The following is a 19,582-nucleotide window of genomic DNA, read 5'->3' on the forward strand; positions in this document are numbered from 1 at the left end:
CAAAGGGAGGGCCTCTGCAGAGAATACATATTACAGATGGTGTATATTATAACAGAAAGAGAAGAAAACAACAAAAACAACAAATCAAAACTGTTCATTTAAAGTCTCTGAAAGTCTTTTCTCAGATGTCCTCTAGGTGTAGTCGTGGAATGGAAGTCTTTTCAGGGGTTGATGTGTGGATACTGGTAATCAGCCAGGAAATTTCCTACAAAATTGAGCTTAATACAGCTTTAAAATAGCTTTGTCAATAATCAAATCAAACAATGAAAGTTCTCAAAAACATGTCTAAGGGAATTCAGAATCTTAGTTGTTACACATGAAACATATAATAAAACAAAAATTGAAACATTCTTTAAAATTATAATATTACTATAGTCCCCCCTTATGGAGGGTAATTGAGAAGACAATTGCTGTGATATTAATTTTTTAAAATAATTTTTATCTTTGTTTCATCATTTTTTGCATCATCTGCCTAATTATCCTCATGCCATTATGAGAAATTTAAAAATCTAATATAATTGGTAACAGATGTCAAGGCCAAATTCAACACTGTTATTTATCATGACACCTGAGATAATTATGGGGGTTACCATAAAAGAACAGAGAAATAATGGGATATGAGCATTCCCACACTTGAGCAATATGTACTGCCCATGCAGTATGTCAGGCTTAAAATAGGTGGATGGAATATATGTCCATGCCACCGAACATATTGGAGGAAACTGAGTCAGACTTAATCAGATGCATGGGATTGAGATGTCCATGGCATCAGGCATATAGGAGGGAGCATAGAAGCCAGGTGTAGAAGTGAGGTGGGTGGGATCAATACTTCCAGCCATCCGTACAATATTGTGGGGAAAAATAAAATAAAATATTAAACCAAGAGAATCCAACCTCAACATTTGTCAAAAGCCGTTCCCTTGGCCATACCTTGACTTCATGCATGTCTCCCCTCATGTGATAGTTCAGTGTCTGCTCTTGCGTGTATTCCTCTTGTGATTGGATGGCATCTTGGCCAACTGGCATCTGATAACTCAGAATAAAGGCAATTAATGTCTTAAATGATAAGTTCCCATAATCCAAGTCTCATATGGATTTAAAAATTGAGGATAATAAATGATTGCAAAAAATGTGAATACATCTTGACTCAGAATATAATATATAATTATGCAACAATTTCAAATAATACCTTTTTTTTACTTAGTATACAATTACTTTTGTGAAAAATCAGAACATATTTAAATACAAGTTAAAGCACAACAGAATCTCAAAGAAAACTTTTTTTTTTTAAAAAGAAAACTTTTACAAATGTTCCCCTCTTTTTTTTTTTTTTTTGGAATATGCTTATCAAAAATAATACTTCTTTACACTTGCCATGGCAACCAATTTGCCAGGGAAATGCTTCAAAGAGTTTGATCAAATAATCAGTTGAGAAAAAATAATAAAAACAAACAACTCAGAATATGGGAGCACAATACTCCTAGAATTAACATTGTATTATGAAATCAAAACCATCTTGCAATGTTTCAAAATTAGAGATGAATAAATAGAAAAAAATACACATGGAACAATAAAAGACAATGAAATCCAAACTAGGGAAATCTAAATGAATATGAACTTAATATTAATAAGAGTATTATAAAATATAAACTTGATCACATGACTATAAAAAGCTTTTACAAATATTCTCCTTGTTTTAAAAACTAAGTATAAGACACAATCTCAAAAGCATGAAAATCTCTATGAAAATAAACCCATACCATTAATTTCAAAATGCATATGTAATAGCATAGAAATCCTATGTAACCTCTGAACTGATACTATTACTCTGAGTGAATTCAGAACACTTTTGATTCCGATATCTAAAATCCCCAATACTCATATCAATACCTTGCTGCTTACTTCTACATTTCTGTAAAATATGTACCCTTCCATGGCAAAAGAAGCGGAGTCTTGAACTATGGTGATGATTGTCATTCTTATTCAGCTTAAGTTTTTCTTCTTTAACCCCTCTATATTGTCTGTCAGTCTTTTCACCATACAAATGCTTTATAAGATTACTAATTAAAGACAAAAGCAGGTTAGCAAAATTATGAACAAATCGAGCATATCTGGAATTTAAAGGGTTTTCTAAGGTTGTCTCAGAAGCACAGCCAGGCTGGGGAAGGGCTGAGCCTAAAGCTGCAAATGCAGGTAGAGAAAGCTGCACATGCGCATCAGATCTCTGGACTTCCCAGGCAGGGGAAGCAATGGGCTTGGCCATGGGAGGAGTAGAGGGTGGGGTTTGGAGAGGAGGGGAGGGACCAGCACAATTAGAATCAGACTTGATTTTGAACTCAGGCCTGGATTCCTCTTCCCCCACTTTGCCTCTAGGTGCTAGGGGATTAAAAGCTTCTAGAGGGTGGGTCATTGCCTCCAGGCATGCAAAATTAAAGCAACAATTAATGTTAGAACTGGGAAAAGCTGCAGGAATCTCTTCAGGTTTCTCTGAAAAAGCATGGTTGGGAGAGGAAGAGATATTTCCTTGTGTGAGTAAGTTGCTGGCTCTTTTAACAAAAATAAAAAGGAAAATAGAAAATCCACAAAAACAAAGCATTAACATGATCTTATCCCCAATTTGTCTGGTTAAACAGACTAAAATCAAAAATAGGGTAATTAGGGAGTTTAAAAGGTCCAATTGAAAAAATTTAAAGGGGAAACACCCAGCAATTCAGCAGTACTTCGGATTTAAAGGTATAGGGTAGGGAAAATTTCTTACCCAACCAGAAGATCAGAAGACTGAGGTTTAGCTTTCCTCTTCGTGGTCAGCCATCTGTTAAGGGGTAAAATTCTAGCTAAACTGTCTAAAATATCTAATGAGTGGTCGCCAATAAATTATAAGCTTTAGCAAGAGTTAGACTTTTAAGCATTTATTAAGGAGAATAAGAATTTGGTAAAGAGAGAGAGAAAGGCCTAGATTTCTATCTATTAAAGGGAGAGCACATTTTTAGCTCCCTTCTCCACCAGAGTCCAGAGGAAAGAGCCCAAGACTGAGCGCCAGTCTCTTCCTTCCTCCTCCCACTAGTCCGCGTCACTTCCTGACTCCTGGTCTTGCCCTCAAAGACCTTCCCTTCATGGGCAGAACTCTTCTACAGTAAGTATCCAGCAGGTGGCGTTATTCCAATCGTTACAAAGTGAAGGAATGGAGGCTCTGTGTGTAGATTTTTCTTGTTTTGTTTCCCTAGGAATTTGCCTGTAATTAATTATAAGATGATAGCTTGAGGGGATAGCAAGATGAAATGAATGCTTTTTGTTGTTTTGTTGTTTGTTTGTTTCTTTTAAACACCTGAGCATGTTTATAGGTAGGAGATAAAGAACTAATGGATAAGAAGAGACTGAAGATGAACAAGAAATGATGGAAGGAAAAAAAATCAGGAAAATGGAAGGGGATGGAAGGAAAAGACAGAAGTAGAGGAAATGGTTTTGATAAGAAAGGTCACCTGTTCATCAGAGATTGGGGAAAAGGAGAGGATGGGGGATGATGTAGAAGAATTTTGAAGTATAGTAGGGGAGAAAGGCTCGTGACTGATAGCTTGGCTTTTCTCAATATAGGGGGAGGCAAGGTCCTCTTTGGAGAGAGTGGTATAGGAAGGAGAGCAGAGATTTGGAACAGGTGTTGTGGAAACAGTGATGGTTAGTCATCAAAGAAGAATAAAAAGTTTGCCATTTATTCAAGGGGGGAGGGATTCAAATGCAGAGGACTATGGACAGCTTAACTAGTTCACTAGAGGTTGAAAACAGTGAAGGGGGAATAAAGAGAGTCTAAAAGAGACTAGCAGAATGGTGAGCCATCTTCAGTCATGAAGCATACCTAAAATAATGTGATAGAGAAATGTACTTGGGAAAATTGTATGCCATTTTAGAGGAACTAGTGCATGGAAGTAGGTACCTCTCTTATAGGAGAAATAAAGGGGGAAAAATCAGCTCCCAATTCCACAATCAGATGCAGTATATACAATGAAAGGAGTACTGGGAAACCTGTATTCTAAACCTATGTGTGACCCTAGGAGAAATCACTTAACCTCTTGTGGCCTCAATTTCCTTGCTTATAAAATTAAAGGATTTGAAGGCCCTATCCATCTATGAAATTCTATGATTGTGATTAAGATTTTACCATATTTTTAAGGGAATATAGGCATGAAAATAGGCTTTTGGTCATAATTAGCACTTTAAAGTTTGTAAAGCAATTCATATGTTTTCTTATTTAATCATATTCTACTCTCATATTTTCCTGTCTCCTTTTGTTTTTAAAAAGAACAATACTACTTTTCCACCATTTATTTTTCATTAATTTCATTTCAGTTAGTTTAGCATGTGGTTAAAAGCATGTAAGATGTTTAGTAGTAGGAAAACTTGTTACGGACTCAAAGAACCACCCATTCTTATATGGAGATGGATTCATAATTAAACTGCCACACAGATACTTGAAGAGTTCTCTTAATTACCATTGATTCACTATCTCTAAGGAACTGAATATTCAACCTAAGCTACAGAGTTAATGGTGTTTTACACACACACACACACACACACACACACACACTCTCTCTCTCTCTCTCTCTCTCTCTCTGCTGCATTTTCAACTTGGCTAATAAATTGGTATTAGAGGAAAGCATCTTTCATGACCCTTAGGAATAGAGCTGATAAATAGGTTGTGGATTTGCTGATGTTGGACAAGGCACGTATTTTAGCTTAGTTAAATTTTCTGATCTGTCAGCATATTATTAACTCCCATCCCAAGTTAAGGGTAAAAACTTGCTTAAGCTTTAAAACATTTTCTAATCATATGAAAGACTGTTGGGCCTGGAGTCAGGAAGACCTGAGTTCAAGACATTTACTAGCTCTATGACCTGGGCAAGTCATTTAACCTCTGTTTGCCTCAGTTTCCTTACCTATAAAATGAGAATAATAACAACACTAACCTCCCAGGGTTCTTGTGATGATCAAATGACATAATAATTGTAAAGCACTTAGCATAATGCCTGGCCGTAGGAAGCACTACATAAATGTTAGCTACTATTACTATTTAAAAATAAAACTCAAGGTGAAATTGAGACCACATTATCTTTCTGGTTATAGCTAGTTTAGTTAGTCTATGGCTAGTGTGGTTAATTTAGTCATTTAGCCCATTATCTTCAGTGGGATTGGTGAGACTATAATATCACAGAGTAGGGTTTTTTTCCTTTTTCTTGCAAAAGAAAAGCAGTGAGATTTTTTTAAGCAGGTTTAGTAATGTTCCAAGAAGAAAAAAAACACTTAACAGTTATAAATGTGTAGCTGGAAGTAAAATATTCTCTATATATGGATTCATCCAGCTGATAAACCTTAATAACTCTGCAAGATGGTATTGTCAATACCTATTTTAAAACCTCCATAAAAACTGGTATTTTCTTAATCAGTTGGAAGTTGCTCAGTTTATTTAGAGGCACCTCACTCCTTAAGTCTTAAAGACTTAACAATTTTTGAAGGATAGAGTCCCCACCTTGTCCCTCCCCCCACCATATCCCTACCTCATCTGACCCCAATCTCAACTTGATATCTGTTGAAAGACTTGAGCAATCTGTGACCCTGAATATTTGGCAAAGTTAAAAGGACTTAGATTTGAGGAGTAGACCTACTGCCTGCCCTAGGGAGAACAGAAATGCCTTTTAAAATGGGTATTTTTTACTTTTAATTACTAGAGAACATTTTTAGTCATGGTGGGATTTTTTTTAAAGGGAAAGAAGTAGTTTTTTTAAAGAAAAAACTATTCTTAAATAAGTTGATTTTTGCTTCATCTTGTCTTCCTTCCTTCCTTCCTTCCTTCCTTCCTTCCTTCCTTCCTTCCTTCCTTCCTTCCTTCCTTCCTTCCTTCCTTCTTTCTTTTTCATTCTTTCTTTCTTCACTTATTTATTTATTTTGCTATTTTCATTTTACCCAGTGGATCTCCTGAGTCTGTCTGCTGCATGTGATGCCTTGGACCAGCACAACCTCAAACAAAACGACCAGCCCATGGACATCCTACAGATCATTAACTGTTTGACCACTATTTATGATCGACTGGAGCAAGAGCACAATAACCTGGTCAATGTTCCCCTCTGCGTGGACATGTGCCTCAACTGGCTGCTGAATGTTTATGATACGTACGTGCAGCTAGCTTTTATTTCACTCTTATAAAAGGCTTATATGCCCTACTGATGACTGGAGTAATTAACAAGTCTTCCTTCTTACATGCTGAACATGTCACTAAGGCTACAAGGTGGTTACAATGCACATTGCGCAAAGCTTACTGCTTTGTTGAGCCTTTTGTTGAGTCATTGGCTGAAAAATGGGTAATCTGTTTTTCAAACAAACAGTGAGAGGCGGACAGTAGATTCTTCTAGGCTACAAAACCCATAGTAGGTAAAGTCATTTTTTTTCAGAATGTTTTCTGCTGCAGAGTTTATTACTATAAAGATGCCTTTTAACCCTCTACATCATTTGGTAGGAGAACTCAGATGGTAATGCATCTTACTGTTAGACCTTACTTTATTTACATTTGGGAATATTTTCAGCAATTTTCAGCAGACCTTCTCTCTTTCTGGAAAAGCTTAGCATATCGATCAGTGACTTGTAACCATTACAGTTACTAGTTAGGAATATGTATGTATGTGTGTATACATATATATACACACATACATATATATCATATGTGATATGTGTATGAAAATAAATGAATAAAATATATGAAAATAAGTTGATAAATAAAAAATCCAGTTATTGTCATCATCAGCATTTCCCCAAACAATGTATTTAATTTCTTAAAATCTAATTAATGTTTGGCACCATCATTAATCACATTCTCTTAGAGCTTAATTTGTGAAGTAATTTTTTTGGTCTGATCCTGGTTGTAACATAGACAACTAAGCTATCAATTTTAGAAAGAAGTGGTTTTAAGTTCTAATTGAATTATCTTTATGCATCAGAATTTTTTACAGATTCTTATTTCAAGTAGCAACAAAATCTTATTCCCAATGGTTAAGGGAGATTTTTATAAAAAAAAAAAAAGCAGGGGCAGCTAGGTGGTGCAGTGGATAGAACACCAGCCCTGGATTCAGGAGTACCTGAGTTCAAATCCGGCCTCAGACACTTAACCCTTACTAGCTGTGTGACCCTGGGCAAGTCACTTAACCCCAATTGCCTCACCAAAAAAAAAAAAAAAAGCAAGGACTTACTTATGATAACTCATAACTTTGGCTCTCCTGTGTCTTCACCCCCATTCCCTCTAATAATAAATATAAAGTTAATATTTTGGCTGTTTAAAAAATAATGCTAAGGTATCACTTTATAAAAATTTCAGAAATATCTGGATATTAAATTCTTAACTATCATGGACAAAGCACACAATTTTTTATTTCAGTCATACTGGCATAAAATATTAGTGGGTTCGGGGGTTGTTTGTCTCCTCATTTGTCATAGGTTTTTAGAAAATATTTCTCAGTTTCATTTTCAAATGCTTCATATCAACTCATATAAATTTTTTGTATGTAACTTCCATTTAACTTTGCTGAAAACCATATCTTGCCAAGTCCAAGACCTTGAAGATTAAGTTATGTAAGCCTCCTTTATTTTTCTTGTTTTTAAAGAGAAAGAAACTTCTCACGGTTGTTGGCTTGGTGGTTTCAGTATTCAGATCCAACATGTTTATTCAGCTATTTGACTTAAAGGAGTATATGTCTGAAGTTTTTTCCCAATATATTAGTAGACCAGTCCCAAATGAGAAATAACTGTAACTAGACAGATGTTAAGAGATTTAAGAGCAGCAGATAGGAGAAATTTTTCTAAAAGGCTTTTTCTACCAACATCTGTTTGTTAGGCCACTGGCTATAATGGTTTAAGAACATTAATAAGAGGTAAAGCAAATTTTCAACAAATATATTGTGTTTTTTGTGTCCCCTGCTTTCAACTTTTGCCAGTACAGAAAGTAATCCTATTTACAAATGAGTAATGTTCATCTTTACATGTTGCCTTTGATCGTAAAGCTCTACTTCTATACAATAAAAATTTACATCTACCAGGAATGTACACTTAGCTATACAAACGTTATCCTGTTTGGCAGCTATAACAAATAAAACTTTGGATGCTAGTGTTTTTCTTAGGGAGTTGTGTTTTTATGTAACATTTCTATTACCCTTCTTGTGGCTGAAATGAATATTTTTCTTAACCCTAAGTGGAAAATCGAATGAAAATAAGGGAGCTTTAAAGAACAAAACAATTGCTGTGACAATTAACTTGTGTCTTTTCAAACAAAAAATACAAAGGAAGCTCAGGTTGCAGAGGCAACTCTCCCAATTATAGCCTAGGAACTCTCCTTTCCTATGTAACCTGCTGTTTAATCTCCACAGATACATAAAAAGAGGTGTTTGGTTTTTTTTTTTAATACCTCATGTTGAAACTTACTTTTACAATTCAAGTAAGGTGTTTTGATTCATCATATCTAAATGTGTGCTTAAACATTAATAGGCCCAAGTCTGGGCAGTTTGTGTTGCTTTCATTCATTGGATTCTGAGCATTTGGCTGGCAGTAGGTGATAAGCACCAAATATTTGATTAAGGATGCTAATTATATGTTGGCAGATAGATTCCTGAGATAAAGATATGTACAATTTTTTGAAAGGTTCTTTTTAAAAGTAAAATTAAAGGGCTGGAATTAAGCTGTTAGAATAGCACCGATAACTTGGGTTTTTTTGTTTGTTTTCCTATATTAGGGGTCGCACAGGAAGAATCCGTGTCCTATCTTTTAAAACTGGTGTTATTTCCCTGTGTAAAGCACATTTGGAAGACAAGTACAGATGTAAGTCATGCATATTAACTTGTGTGTATATTGTTATCTTTTATTAATTTTCACTATTTATACTCCTAGTTAGTCGATGAGAAAAAAATAACTACAGTTTATTTTTCAACAAAAGGATCCACACATAGCCTCATTGAATGCTTTTGCTAGACATATTTTCAAAGTCTCACATGGTGTACCATGAACCATTTCTCTACAGAAATAAAGGGTGTTTTTCTAAATAGAGAGAAAATCGCTCAGGAAGGATTAGCTGCTCCTCCAATATGAGCGTTGTTGTACAACAAATTGAATGTTTCTGAATAAAACATGTATTCTTGTGGGTTGAAGACTGTGATTTCCTGACCTAGTGGAAGTCAGAAAAATAGATTTGAAGGTTTAATCTGTGTAACTGTAGTATTTGGGATTCATTGTTAACATGTATTGTACAATGTCTGGCATTTGTGTTCAAGACACATTGCTTATTTTGTCACTCAATACAATGTGTTTTGAGAGGCAGCATGGTATAATGTAAGAAGATTGTATTTGGAATCAGACCCAGGTTTTGAATTCTGACTTTGCTACTTATTACTTGTGTGACCTTGGACCTCAGTTGGTGGTTTCAGTATTCAGATACAACATGTTTATTCAGCTATTTGACTTAAAGGAGTATGGTCTCAAACTTTGAATTTATTGTCTATGATAATGTTAATTCAAGTTGTGCTCCTAAATTTTAACTTTATAAAATTACTTAGATTTTATTTTTATTTTTTAAAGCTGTTTTATCAGTGCTTTCTCCGCTTTTTTATATCATTGTTACTTCCCTTCTAACACCATTAAAACTATCTCATATTGGGGGCAGCTAGGTGGTGCAGTGGAAGAGCACCAGCCCTGGATTCAGGAGGATCTGAGTTCAAATTTGGCCTCAGACCCTTGACACTTACCAGTTGTGTGACCCTGGGCAAGTCACCCATTGCCTCACCAAGAAAAAAAAACCTATCGTATTACAAATAAGTATAATCAAACAAAATACATTGCCTCATTAATCTTATCTAAAAATGAATGCCTCATTTCACATCCATGGTCCACTATCTCTTTCTCAAGAGGTAGGAGGCATGTTTCACCTTAGTGGCCTCCCTGAATCATCATTGAACACTGCATTAATTCAGAGTTCTGAATTTTTAAAGTATTTTTTTCCTTTCTGTTACTGCAGCCATCATGTAAACTGTTCTCCTGGCTCTGCTTACTTAATTCTACATTAATTCATATAAGTCTTTGTGAATTGCTCTGAATTATTCATATTCATCATTTCTTATGGCACAGTAATATTCCATTACAGTCATATACCACAATTTGTTCAGTCATTGGGCCCCCTTTTTTCTTCCCATTCTTTGCTACCACCAAAAATGCTGCTATGAACTCATTTTGTATACATGAGGCCTTTTCTTCTTTCTCTGGCCTGCTTGGGGTTTATGCCAAGTAAGGGTATTGCTGGGCCAAAGGGTTTATATACTTCAGTAACTTTTTTGGAATAATTCCAAATTGTTTTTCAGAACTGTCAGGTCAATTCACAGTTCCTCCCTCCACCCTTACATTAATGTGCCTGCCTTCCTTTAGACCCTCCAACCTTCTCTAGTTTCTCTTGTCACCTCTGACTATCTGATGGATGTGAGGTGAAGCCCCAGAGTTTTAAGATGAACATTTCTCTTGTTGATTTGGGGGCATTAAGAAAGCGTGATTTTACATATCTTTGAAATGTCAATCCTACATCCTGTTCATTTTGACTGACAATTGGATTGTTCCTAAGAAGAAAATACAAGGGCAATAAGGGTTTAAATGACATGTTCCCTTTTTTTCTCCCAAGAGTTTGCAACACAGAAATAAGCACTTATCTTTATGAAGCTCTTCTAAAAAGGAGAAAAATATCCTTGTTACCTGTTTGTGGATGGTATTGATGTGTGTGTGTGTGCCCATGTACAGGTACACAGGGAAGAAATAAAGGGAAGTGAGTCAGGCAGAGCTTTCAGATATAATACTGTAGTTCCAGGGATAAGAAACAAAACAGAAAATGAGTTGACTCACACCCAGCATATACTCAGCCACATGTTTCCCCTTTTGAAATAAGCCTCAAATCCATACACATCCATTATCTGATTTTTCATCACTGTATTCTTAGATGGTAAATTTATGGAGCTTAAAAAAAAGAAAGAAAGAAATTACCAAGTGGAAAACCTCTTGTTGCATCTCCCTGCACCTGACTAGCCAGGCGTTTGAATGATGATAATAAGAATAATTGGAATTAAGTTAGCATTTTGAGGTTTCAAAATTACAGATATGATCTGATTTGAACCTCACAAACATACTATGGTATTAAGTACTGCAAATACTGTTATAATGATTTTACAGATGAAGAAGCTGAGGTTGGGAGAAGAGATATAAGTTACCCAGGGCCACACAGCTAGTGTATATCAGCAGTAAGATTTGAACTCAGGTCTTTCTCATTCCAGGTGCAGTATTCTTTTCACTAGATTGTCTCTCAGTTAGACAATACTAAAAAAGGTCTGTCATTTAACCTGCCCTTGAGGTCTTTTAAGCTTGTCACTATTTAGTAAGCTGTGACAGAGAAGCAACTCCTTAATAACCAAGGGTCAAAGCTTGGCCATGGAGAAGACATGAGAAAATTTACTGCCTTCTTCCTTTTTTCTTTTTCTTTTCTTTTCTTTTCTTTTCTTTTCTTTTCTTTTCTTTTCTTTTCTTTTCTTTTCTTTTCTTTTCTTTTCTTTTCTTTTCTCTTTTCTTTTCCTTTCTTTCTTTCTTTCTTTCTTTCTTTCTTTCTTTCTTTCTTTCTTTCTTTCTTTCTTTCTTTCTTTCTTTCTTTCTTTCTTTCTTTCGGTGAGGCAATTGGGGTTAAGTGACTTGCCCAGGGTCACACAGCTAGTAAGTGTTAAGTGTCTGAAGCCAAATTTGAACTCAGGACCTCCTGACTCCAGGGCTGGTACTCTAACCACTGCGCCACCTAGCTGCCCCTACTGCCTTCTTTCAATGGAGAAATTCCACGGTTGTAGAATTTGCATATACTTTCAGATATTTCAATGTGTTGATTAGTTTTTCTAAACTTTAAAAAAACAAAGCAAAACTCACTTTGACATAAAGGAAGACTGTGGAGGTGGGGAGGGAATATATTCAGAAATGGTATAAAATAAAAGAAATTAATTAAACAGGTTTAATTAAAAAAGAAAAGTCACTTCTATATTATGAGCCATCATTTTATTATGATAGCACTTTATTGAAGGTCCCCTGACCCCAAGATATTTTAACCCTAAATGTTTAATATGTGTACTTTTGAGTTGTCTTTCTTGCCCATATTTATCCTACCTTGAAATTAAGTAAAAAAAATATTGAAACTGAAAAGATTTTTTTCTTAGACATTTTTGATAGATTCCTTTCAGGATAGTCTCCTATATTCAGATAGCACTTTTTCTATTAGATGATGAATTTCTTTTGGATCAGGCCATCCGTGTCTGTCCACACACAGGGGCTAGGGCCTATGATTATAAATTAATGGTGACAGGTATCAGGAATTATATTTCTACTACAACAAAAAGGGTACAATAACAATAAATTTTAAAAGGGTAATATGAAAACATATTCATGACATTGGGATAAACGTGTTTTTTGTTAATTGGGTAACATAAATAGGTACTACAGCTGGTCATGGCCTAAATGTTGTTACTACTATGTTGGAACTATTGTTAGAAAAATTCAACCAGTTCCCTGAAAATGGAATTGCCCTATTAGGAGTTGTTACACTCTTGAAGTTTGTTTTTTGGTAACTTAAAAAATTTTAAAACATACCAAATGCATTTCACTTCTGAAAACAATATGAACATTATACCAATTTTTGCTTTATTCAATGAGTAATCGTTGACCAATCCTTTGATTTAACAGATGTTACCAATTTTGATATTTCTTAAAATAATTTTCTGATTCCAAACGTGGAAGGTATTTTGAACTATTTTTTAGGAATTATGCTTTAAAAAGTTCCCAATAAATATGAAAACTCCAATAATGTTTATATATACAAATTTAAAAATATTGTGATCCCAGCTTGGAATTCTCACTAATTATCAGTGCTGTGGTATAAATTTCATTTTAGGATTACACTTTACTTCAACATTGTACAGTTTAATTTTCACAATTTTTATTAATCCAATTCATGACTAGACTAAATGGCCCAAGTGGTCTACAGTAGAGATGATCTTGCACAAGATGATTATTTGTCACTAAGAAACTTCTTTTAAAAAAAAATATGTGTGTATATATATATATATATATATATATATATATATATATATATATAGAGAGAGAGAGAGAGAGAGAGAGAGAGAGAGAGAGAGTGAGTTTTCTGAACAATTCTGTGTACAGCCATTTAACTATTTGCGTTTTCTCCTCTCCCTGTAGATCTTTTTAAGCAGGTGGCAAGTTCAATGGGTTTTTGTGACCAGCGCAGGTTGGGCCTCCTTCTGCATGATTCGATCCAAATCCCAAGGCAGCTGGGTGAAGTGGCCTCCTTTGGAGGCAGCAACATCGAGCCAAGTGTCAGAAGTTGCTTCCAATTTGTAAGTTACTTATGTTATATTTATCAATATATTGTCCTGGGATCATTTTTAGGTTTGAGTCTGAGGGACAAGGTTTATATATAAACTCAAATGATCGTTTCCTTAACAAGATGAGGCAACAGAATGTAATAATTATAACTAATAGGAGGGATGATAATAACTTAACATTTATATAGCACTTACTGTGTGTCAGGCATGGTGATAAGCACTTTACAATTATCATCTCATTTGATTCTCACAACCACCCTAGGAAATAAGTGCTGTAATATCCCCATTTTACAAATGAGGAAACAGAGTCAAGCAGAGATTAGGTAATATGCCCAGAGTCACACAGCTAAGTAAGTATCTGAGGCTAGATTTGAACATGGGTCTTCCTGACTCTAAGCCTGATACATATCTGCCCCAACCACTTATTAGCTGTGTGACCCTGGGCAAGTCACTTAATCTTGTTTGCGTTAGTTTCTCATGTATAAAATGAGCTGGAGAAGAAAATGGCAAACCACTCCTGTATCTTTGCCAAGAAAATCCCAAAATGGGGTCACAACTAAAATGACTGAACAGCAACAATAGACCGGGCATTGTGTTAAGTTTGTTTGTTTATTTGTTTTTTCAGGGCAATGAGGGTTAACTGACTTGCCCAGAGTCACATAGCTAGTAAGTGTCAAGTGTCTGAGGCTGGACTTGAACTCAGGTCCTCCTGAATCCAGGGCTGGTGCTTTATCCACCGAGCCACCTAAGAAATGCCCTTCTAAAGGTTTTTATGGTTCAAATGTTTAGCCACAGAAGACAATGCAAAGTCCAGTATGACACATTTTTTTCCTTCTGTATTTGATCGTTTTTGACCCCCAAATAAAGCTAGTTATTGGAGTTAGGGTCTTGGGATTCTACTAATGAAATTTAAATGCATTTCTAGCAAATAAACCACAAAAACATACATACAATATTCATATAGTCAATATTGACAGGTAGTAAAAATAAACCTTATAGTGGAATGTCAGTTTTATTGTAAGATATGTAATTAAAGTGAGTTGATTTGTTAGGTAGCTTATCTCTGTTTATTATTTCAAATGTCTTAACTATTCACTCAGAGGCAGTTTAGGTGACACAATGGATTGAATACTAGGCCTGGAGTCAATAAGACCTGAGTTCAAGTTTGGCTTTAGACACTAGCTCTGTGACCCTGAGCAAGTGATTTAACTTCTGTCTCAGTTTCCTCAACTGTAAAATGGTGATAATAATAATAATACCTACCTTGTGGGATGGTTGTGATGATTTCCTGAGATAATATTTGTTAAGAGCTTGGCACAGTGCCTGGCATATAGTAGGCACTTAATAAATGCTTTTTCCTTCCTTTCTATTCATCAGTATTTTTATTTATTTAATTACATTTCTTTCAGTGAACAAACATTTATTGTTTGCTCTCTCCCACATCTTTCAATCTCCCTCCAAAAGGAAAACAAAACCTTATTACAAATATACATAGTCAGGCAAAGCAAATCCCAGCATTGGGCATGTCTTCACTCTGCATTTAAGTCTTCTCTTTCAGCAGATAGGTAGCGTTCTTCATCATTGGTCCTCTTGAATCATAGATGGTCATCACGTTTATCTGAGTTCTTAAGTCTCTTAAGTTGTTTTTACAGTTTTGTTATTATAGTATAAAATGTTCTCATTCTGCTTACTTTACTTTGTATGACTTCATACGAGGCTTTCCAGGTTTCTCTATAGCGTTTTCTTTTGTTGCTTCTTAGGGTACAATAATAGGCCTTTACATTCATATACCAGAACTTAAATACTGTACTAGTAACCAACTGTTTCCCAACTGATGGTCATCTTTCAGTCATTAGGTTTTTACTACTGCAAAAAGAGCTGTTATTTTGGTACCCATAGAACCATTTCCTTTTTCTTTGATATCTTTTAGACATAAGTAGTATTACTGGCTTAAAGTGTTTGCACAATTTAGTAACTTTGGAGGAATGATTCCTCATTTGCTTTCCAGAATGGCTTGACCAATTCTCTGCTTCACCAGCAGTGCATTAATGTATCTATTTTCTGCTAGTGCCTTCATCATTTGTCATTTTCCCATTTTGTCAATTTTGCCAATTTCATGGATGTTAGGCAGAACCTCAGAGTTCCTTTCACTTACATTTATCTAATTATTATTTATTTTGAAAATTTTTTTCATATGGCTATTGATAGGGTAGATTTCTCTTGAGACTGTTTATTCATATCTAGTAACCATTTGTTAGCTAGAGAAATGGCACTTTCTAAAGAAAAAAATTGATTTTAATCAGTTTCTTATATGTTACGGGGACTTCTTAGCTAACAAAGTTTTTAGTTCCATGATTAATTCCAAATCAATTATATCAAGGCTGACCTTTTGACAAGTGTATTTAAGTTGCTATTAGATGATCCAAGTTTTAGAAGCCTAAGGAATTATTTTTCCAGATAAGTAGTTCCAAATTAGAATAATTTCAGCTGCTTATCCAAGATAGTTTTCATTTCTAGAAGGGGAGTAGCAGTGTTTTGGTATGTGTCATTCCTTGCTTTGATTAGACAAGAAGTAGAATTATGGTCATGTAAGCATGTTGATTTTTTTAAGTCAAAGATATAAACAAGGACAAGAGTCATGTTGTCTTTTCCCAAAACTGTTAGTAATTCCAGTATAAAAAGAAAAACAAAAATGATTGTACACGAACTCGTGCACTTACATATATTTTTTTAATAATTCAAATTTAACATGTTGATTTCAACACTCCTCGGCTTTTCTGCGTCCCCTTTTGAACTTTCTTTGCTTTCTTCTGTTTCTTTTTAATGGTTTGTTAATGACCTTTTTTCTTTTCCTCATTTTTTTGCTATCACAATCATTACCTCTCTCTTCCATCCTCCCCAAACTCAACTCTTCCCTCTTGAAGGGAAAATAAAATCCCTTTCTTGTAACAAATGAATATGGTCATGAAAAATAAATGTATACATTAGCTCTGTTTGAAAATGTCTGTCTCTTTGCCCGTCTGTAGTCTTATCACCTCTCTGCCAAGATGTGGAGGCGTGGCTTATCATCAGGCTTCTGCAATCATAGTTGATTGTGGCATTGATCATAGTTTTAAAATCTTTCAGTTATTTGTTTTTCTTAACCATCTTGGAGTCATTGGCTACATTGTTCTCCTAATTTTCTATATGTCTTTTTTTGGACATACTTTTACATTTGGAGATGGTATTGTATATTTTCAGTTTTAGCAAATTAGCAATATGATTCTTAGAAGAGAGACCAAAACCCTTCAGTAGATATTGTTTACATAAGACCTCATCAGTATTACAGCCTTTGATAGACTATTGGAAACAGGTATATTTTATATGTGAATGATAATCTTTCCAGTTTTTAGCAGTTTCCCTGGTAAGAATCTGTAGAATAATATCATAAGTAAATTAGAAGAGCATGGAACATATTGCTTGTCAGATTTATGGATAGGAGAAGAATTTATGAATAAACAAGAGATAGAGAAGGTTGTGAGATGTAAAATGGATTATTTTGATTAAATGAAAAAGATTTTGTACAAATAAAACCAATGTAGCCAAGAGCAGAAGGGAAGCAGAAAATTTGAAAAAAAATCTTATAAACAGTTTCTCAGATAAAGTCTCATATCTCAAATATTTAGAGAAGTTAGCCAAATTTATAAGAATATGAGTCATTACCCAATTAATAAGTGGTCTAAGGATATGAATAGGCAGTTTTTGGAAAAGGAAATCAAAGCTATACATAGTCATATGGAAAAAATGCTCTGAACCATTATTGATTAGAGAAATGCAAATTAAAATAGCTTTGAGATACCATTACACTTATCAGATTGGCTAAAATGATAGAAAGGGAAAATGTCAAATGTTGAAGGGATGTGGAAAAATTGGGATACTAACATGCAGTTGGTAGAACTGTGAACTAATGAACAATTTTGGAGAACTATCTGGAATTATACCCCCAAATTTATAAAACTGTATGCCCTTTGACCCAGCCATACACTTTTAGGTCTGTTTCCCAAGGTGATAAAGGAAAAAGGAAAAAGACCTATATGTTCTAAAATATTTATAGCAGCTCTCTTTGTGGTGTCAAAGACCTGGAAATTGGAGGGATCTCCATCAATTAGGGAATGATTAAATAAGATGTTGTATATGATTGCGATGGAATGCTACTGTACTATAAGAAATGATGAGCAGGTTGATTTTAGAAAAATATGGAAAGATTTAAATGAAATAAGCAGAACCAAGAGAATATTATGTATATAGTAACATCTGTATTGTTTGAAGATTAACTGTGAATGACTAAACTAGTCTGAGAAAGATGCATATTCAAGTCAACTACAAAGGCCTTATAAAGGCTATACACCTCCAGAGAAAGAAGTGATATATGGAAGTATGTATTGTATGATTTCACATATATAGCTGTGTCAGATGTTGGATTTCTCTAGTGTAGGATTGGGAAGAAAGGAAGGAGACAGCTTGGAACTCAAAATGTAACTAATTAATTAGTTTAAAATTTTTTAAAAGTCTATTTCTACTATCCTTTGTTCCATACTCAATATATTGGGAAAATGTTCCTCATTCCACCCTTACAATCCTTCTCCCCTAACTTTCACTTTTATCCCTTTTAATTACTCATTTTTAGCCTCTTAGGAACCATTCATCTCTTTCATAAGCTGTTATATGGTCTACAGTTTACAAATGGATAGTGTTACCTAAGTTTATGTCAGTTTTCAGAAGTTTGATTTTTCCTGAATATTAGGGGTAGGGACTTCTCCCTCCTGTTTGCCAAAGCAGTTGGATAAGAATTCCTGGAGGTTCTGAGATGCAGGGGAAAGGGCCCCAAAGCTAAAGGAAAGTGAGGATTGTAAGGAAAATGTGTAGGATCAGGGGTTGGCCATCAATGATGAAATCAGGTTCTTAGTTGGGGTAACAGAGCTCCGAATTTGTGGTATCAGAGTCATCAAGCATCTATGTCTTGTGCAAGTGTCCCACCTTGTTGGTGGATGATGGTAAATAGGGGTCTGGGTCTTTGGTAGTGTATGATAACATTAGTGGAGGTCTAGTATAGTGGTGGTACCAGAAGGAAGAAAAGAAGATCGAGTTAAGGAGAGAATATTCTTGAGAAACTTGCTTAGAAGGGAAGGACCCAGAAATAATGGTTCCCAGGTAAAACTGGGAGTTTCTAAACTAAGCCAGGAGGGAAGCAGTTCTCAGATTGAGTTGGACCTATTTCTAAGTTAGGCATTTCAATGTAGCAGGGGGACCCTTTTTCAAGTCTTCTCACAGCACACCTCCAGCTGGTTGGTCTCATCCCCATCTCCTTGCTCTTTAACACCATTGTCAAAGGGGTCTTCTCTACTGATTGCCATGACATACCAACCCTTTTAAGGGTCTTCTAACACCTTCCCATTGCCTTATCAACCAGAACTAAGATTTTTCTCTCTCAGCCTCAAGGTCCTTCATAACCAACAGAACTTTTATTTTTGAATTTCTCTGTCTTCTTTCTGATTCTTCTGTTTCTTGGTGGCACAATGATAGAGTGCTGGATTTGAAGAGAGAAAGACCAGCGTTCAAATACTGCTTCAGATACAGCTCTGTGAAACTAGACAAGTCAGTTAGCCTTTCTCAGCCTCAGTTTCCTTATCTCTAATATGAGGATAGTAATAGCAACTACTTTAGTACACAGTTGTTGTGATCAAATGTGATAACCTGTGTAACTGCTTTATAAACCTTAAAAAACTATGCACGTTAACTTTTGTTATTTATCTGTGGATTGTTTATCATATTAATGTTTCCAAGTGTTCTTTTGAGCCACATCTGGAAACTGAAATACCTTCTTCCATGCTAGCTAGATGTTCTCTGTATTTTTCTGAAGTTCTTTAGTAGACCATGATGTCCCTTGCTTCCCAAGAGACTCTTCCCTACTAACTAAAATAAGGGTCAGGATTTCTTCTTTTCTCCCTATACTCAACATAATTCTTATGTTTCTCAGAATGTATTTTCCATCGTACTAATCAATAATGTCAGTACTTTTAATTTGGGTAATAAACTTATCCAGCATGAGCATTGTTGACTATGATTTTGTTTCCCCATATTAGTTTCTATTTTAAATAGAAAATCCATATAGG

The 19,582-nt window shown here is 35.1% G+C and overlaps 1 protein-coding gene across 1 annotated transcript in view; it reads left to right on the forward strand.

Moving 5' to 3' along the window:
• The window catches only part of DMD (dystrophin), a 2,325,391-nt gene that overhangs the window by 2,217,051 nt on the left and 88,758 nt on the right, over positions 1-19,582 (forward strand). Inside the window, 3 exon segments of the mRNA XM_043994767.1 lie at positions 5,957-6,158; positions 8,762-8,847; positions 13,285-13,442. Coding sequence (XP_043850702.1) covers positions 5,957-6,158; positions 8,762-8,847; positions 13,285-13,442 — 446 coding nt within the window.

Source organism: Dromiciops gliroides, chromosome 3 (assembly GCF_019393635.1).
Source record: "Dromiciops gliroides isolate mDroGli1 chromosome 3, mDroGli1.pri, whole genome shotgun sequence".
In the NCBI taxonomy this organism is placed as follows: Eukaryota; Metazoa; Chordata; class Mammalia; order Microbiotheria; family Microbiotheriidae; genus Dromiciops; species Dromiciops gliroides.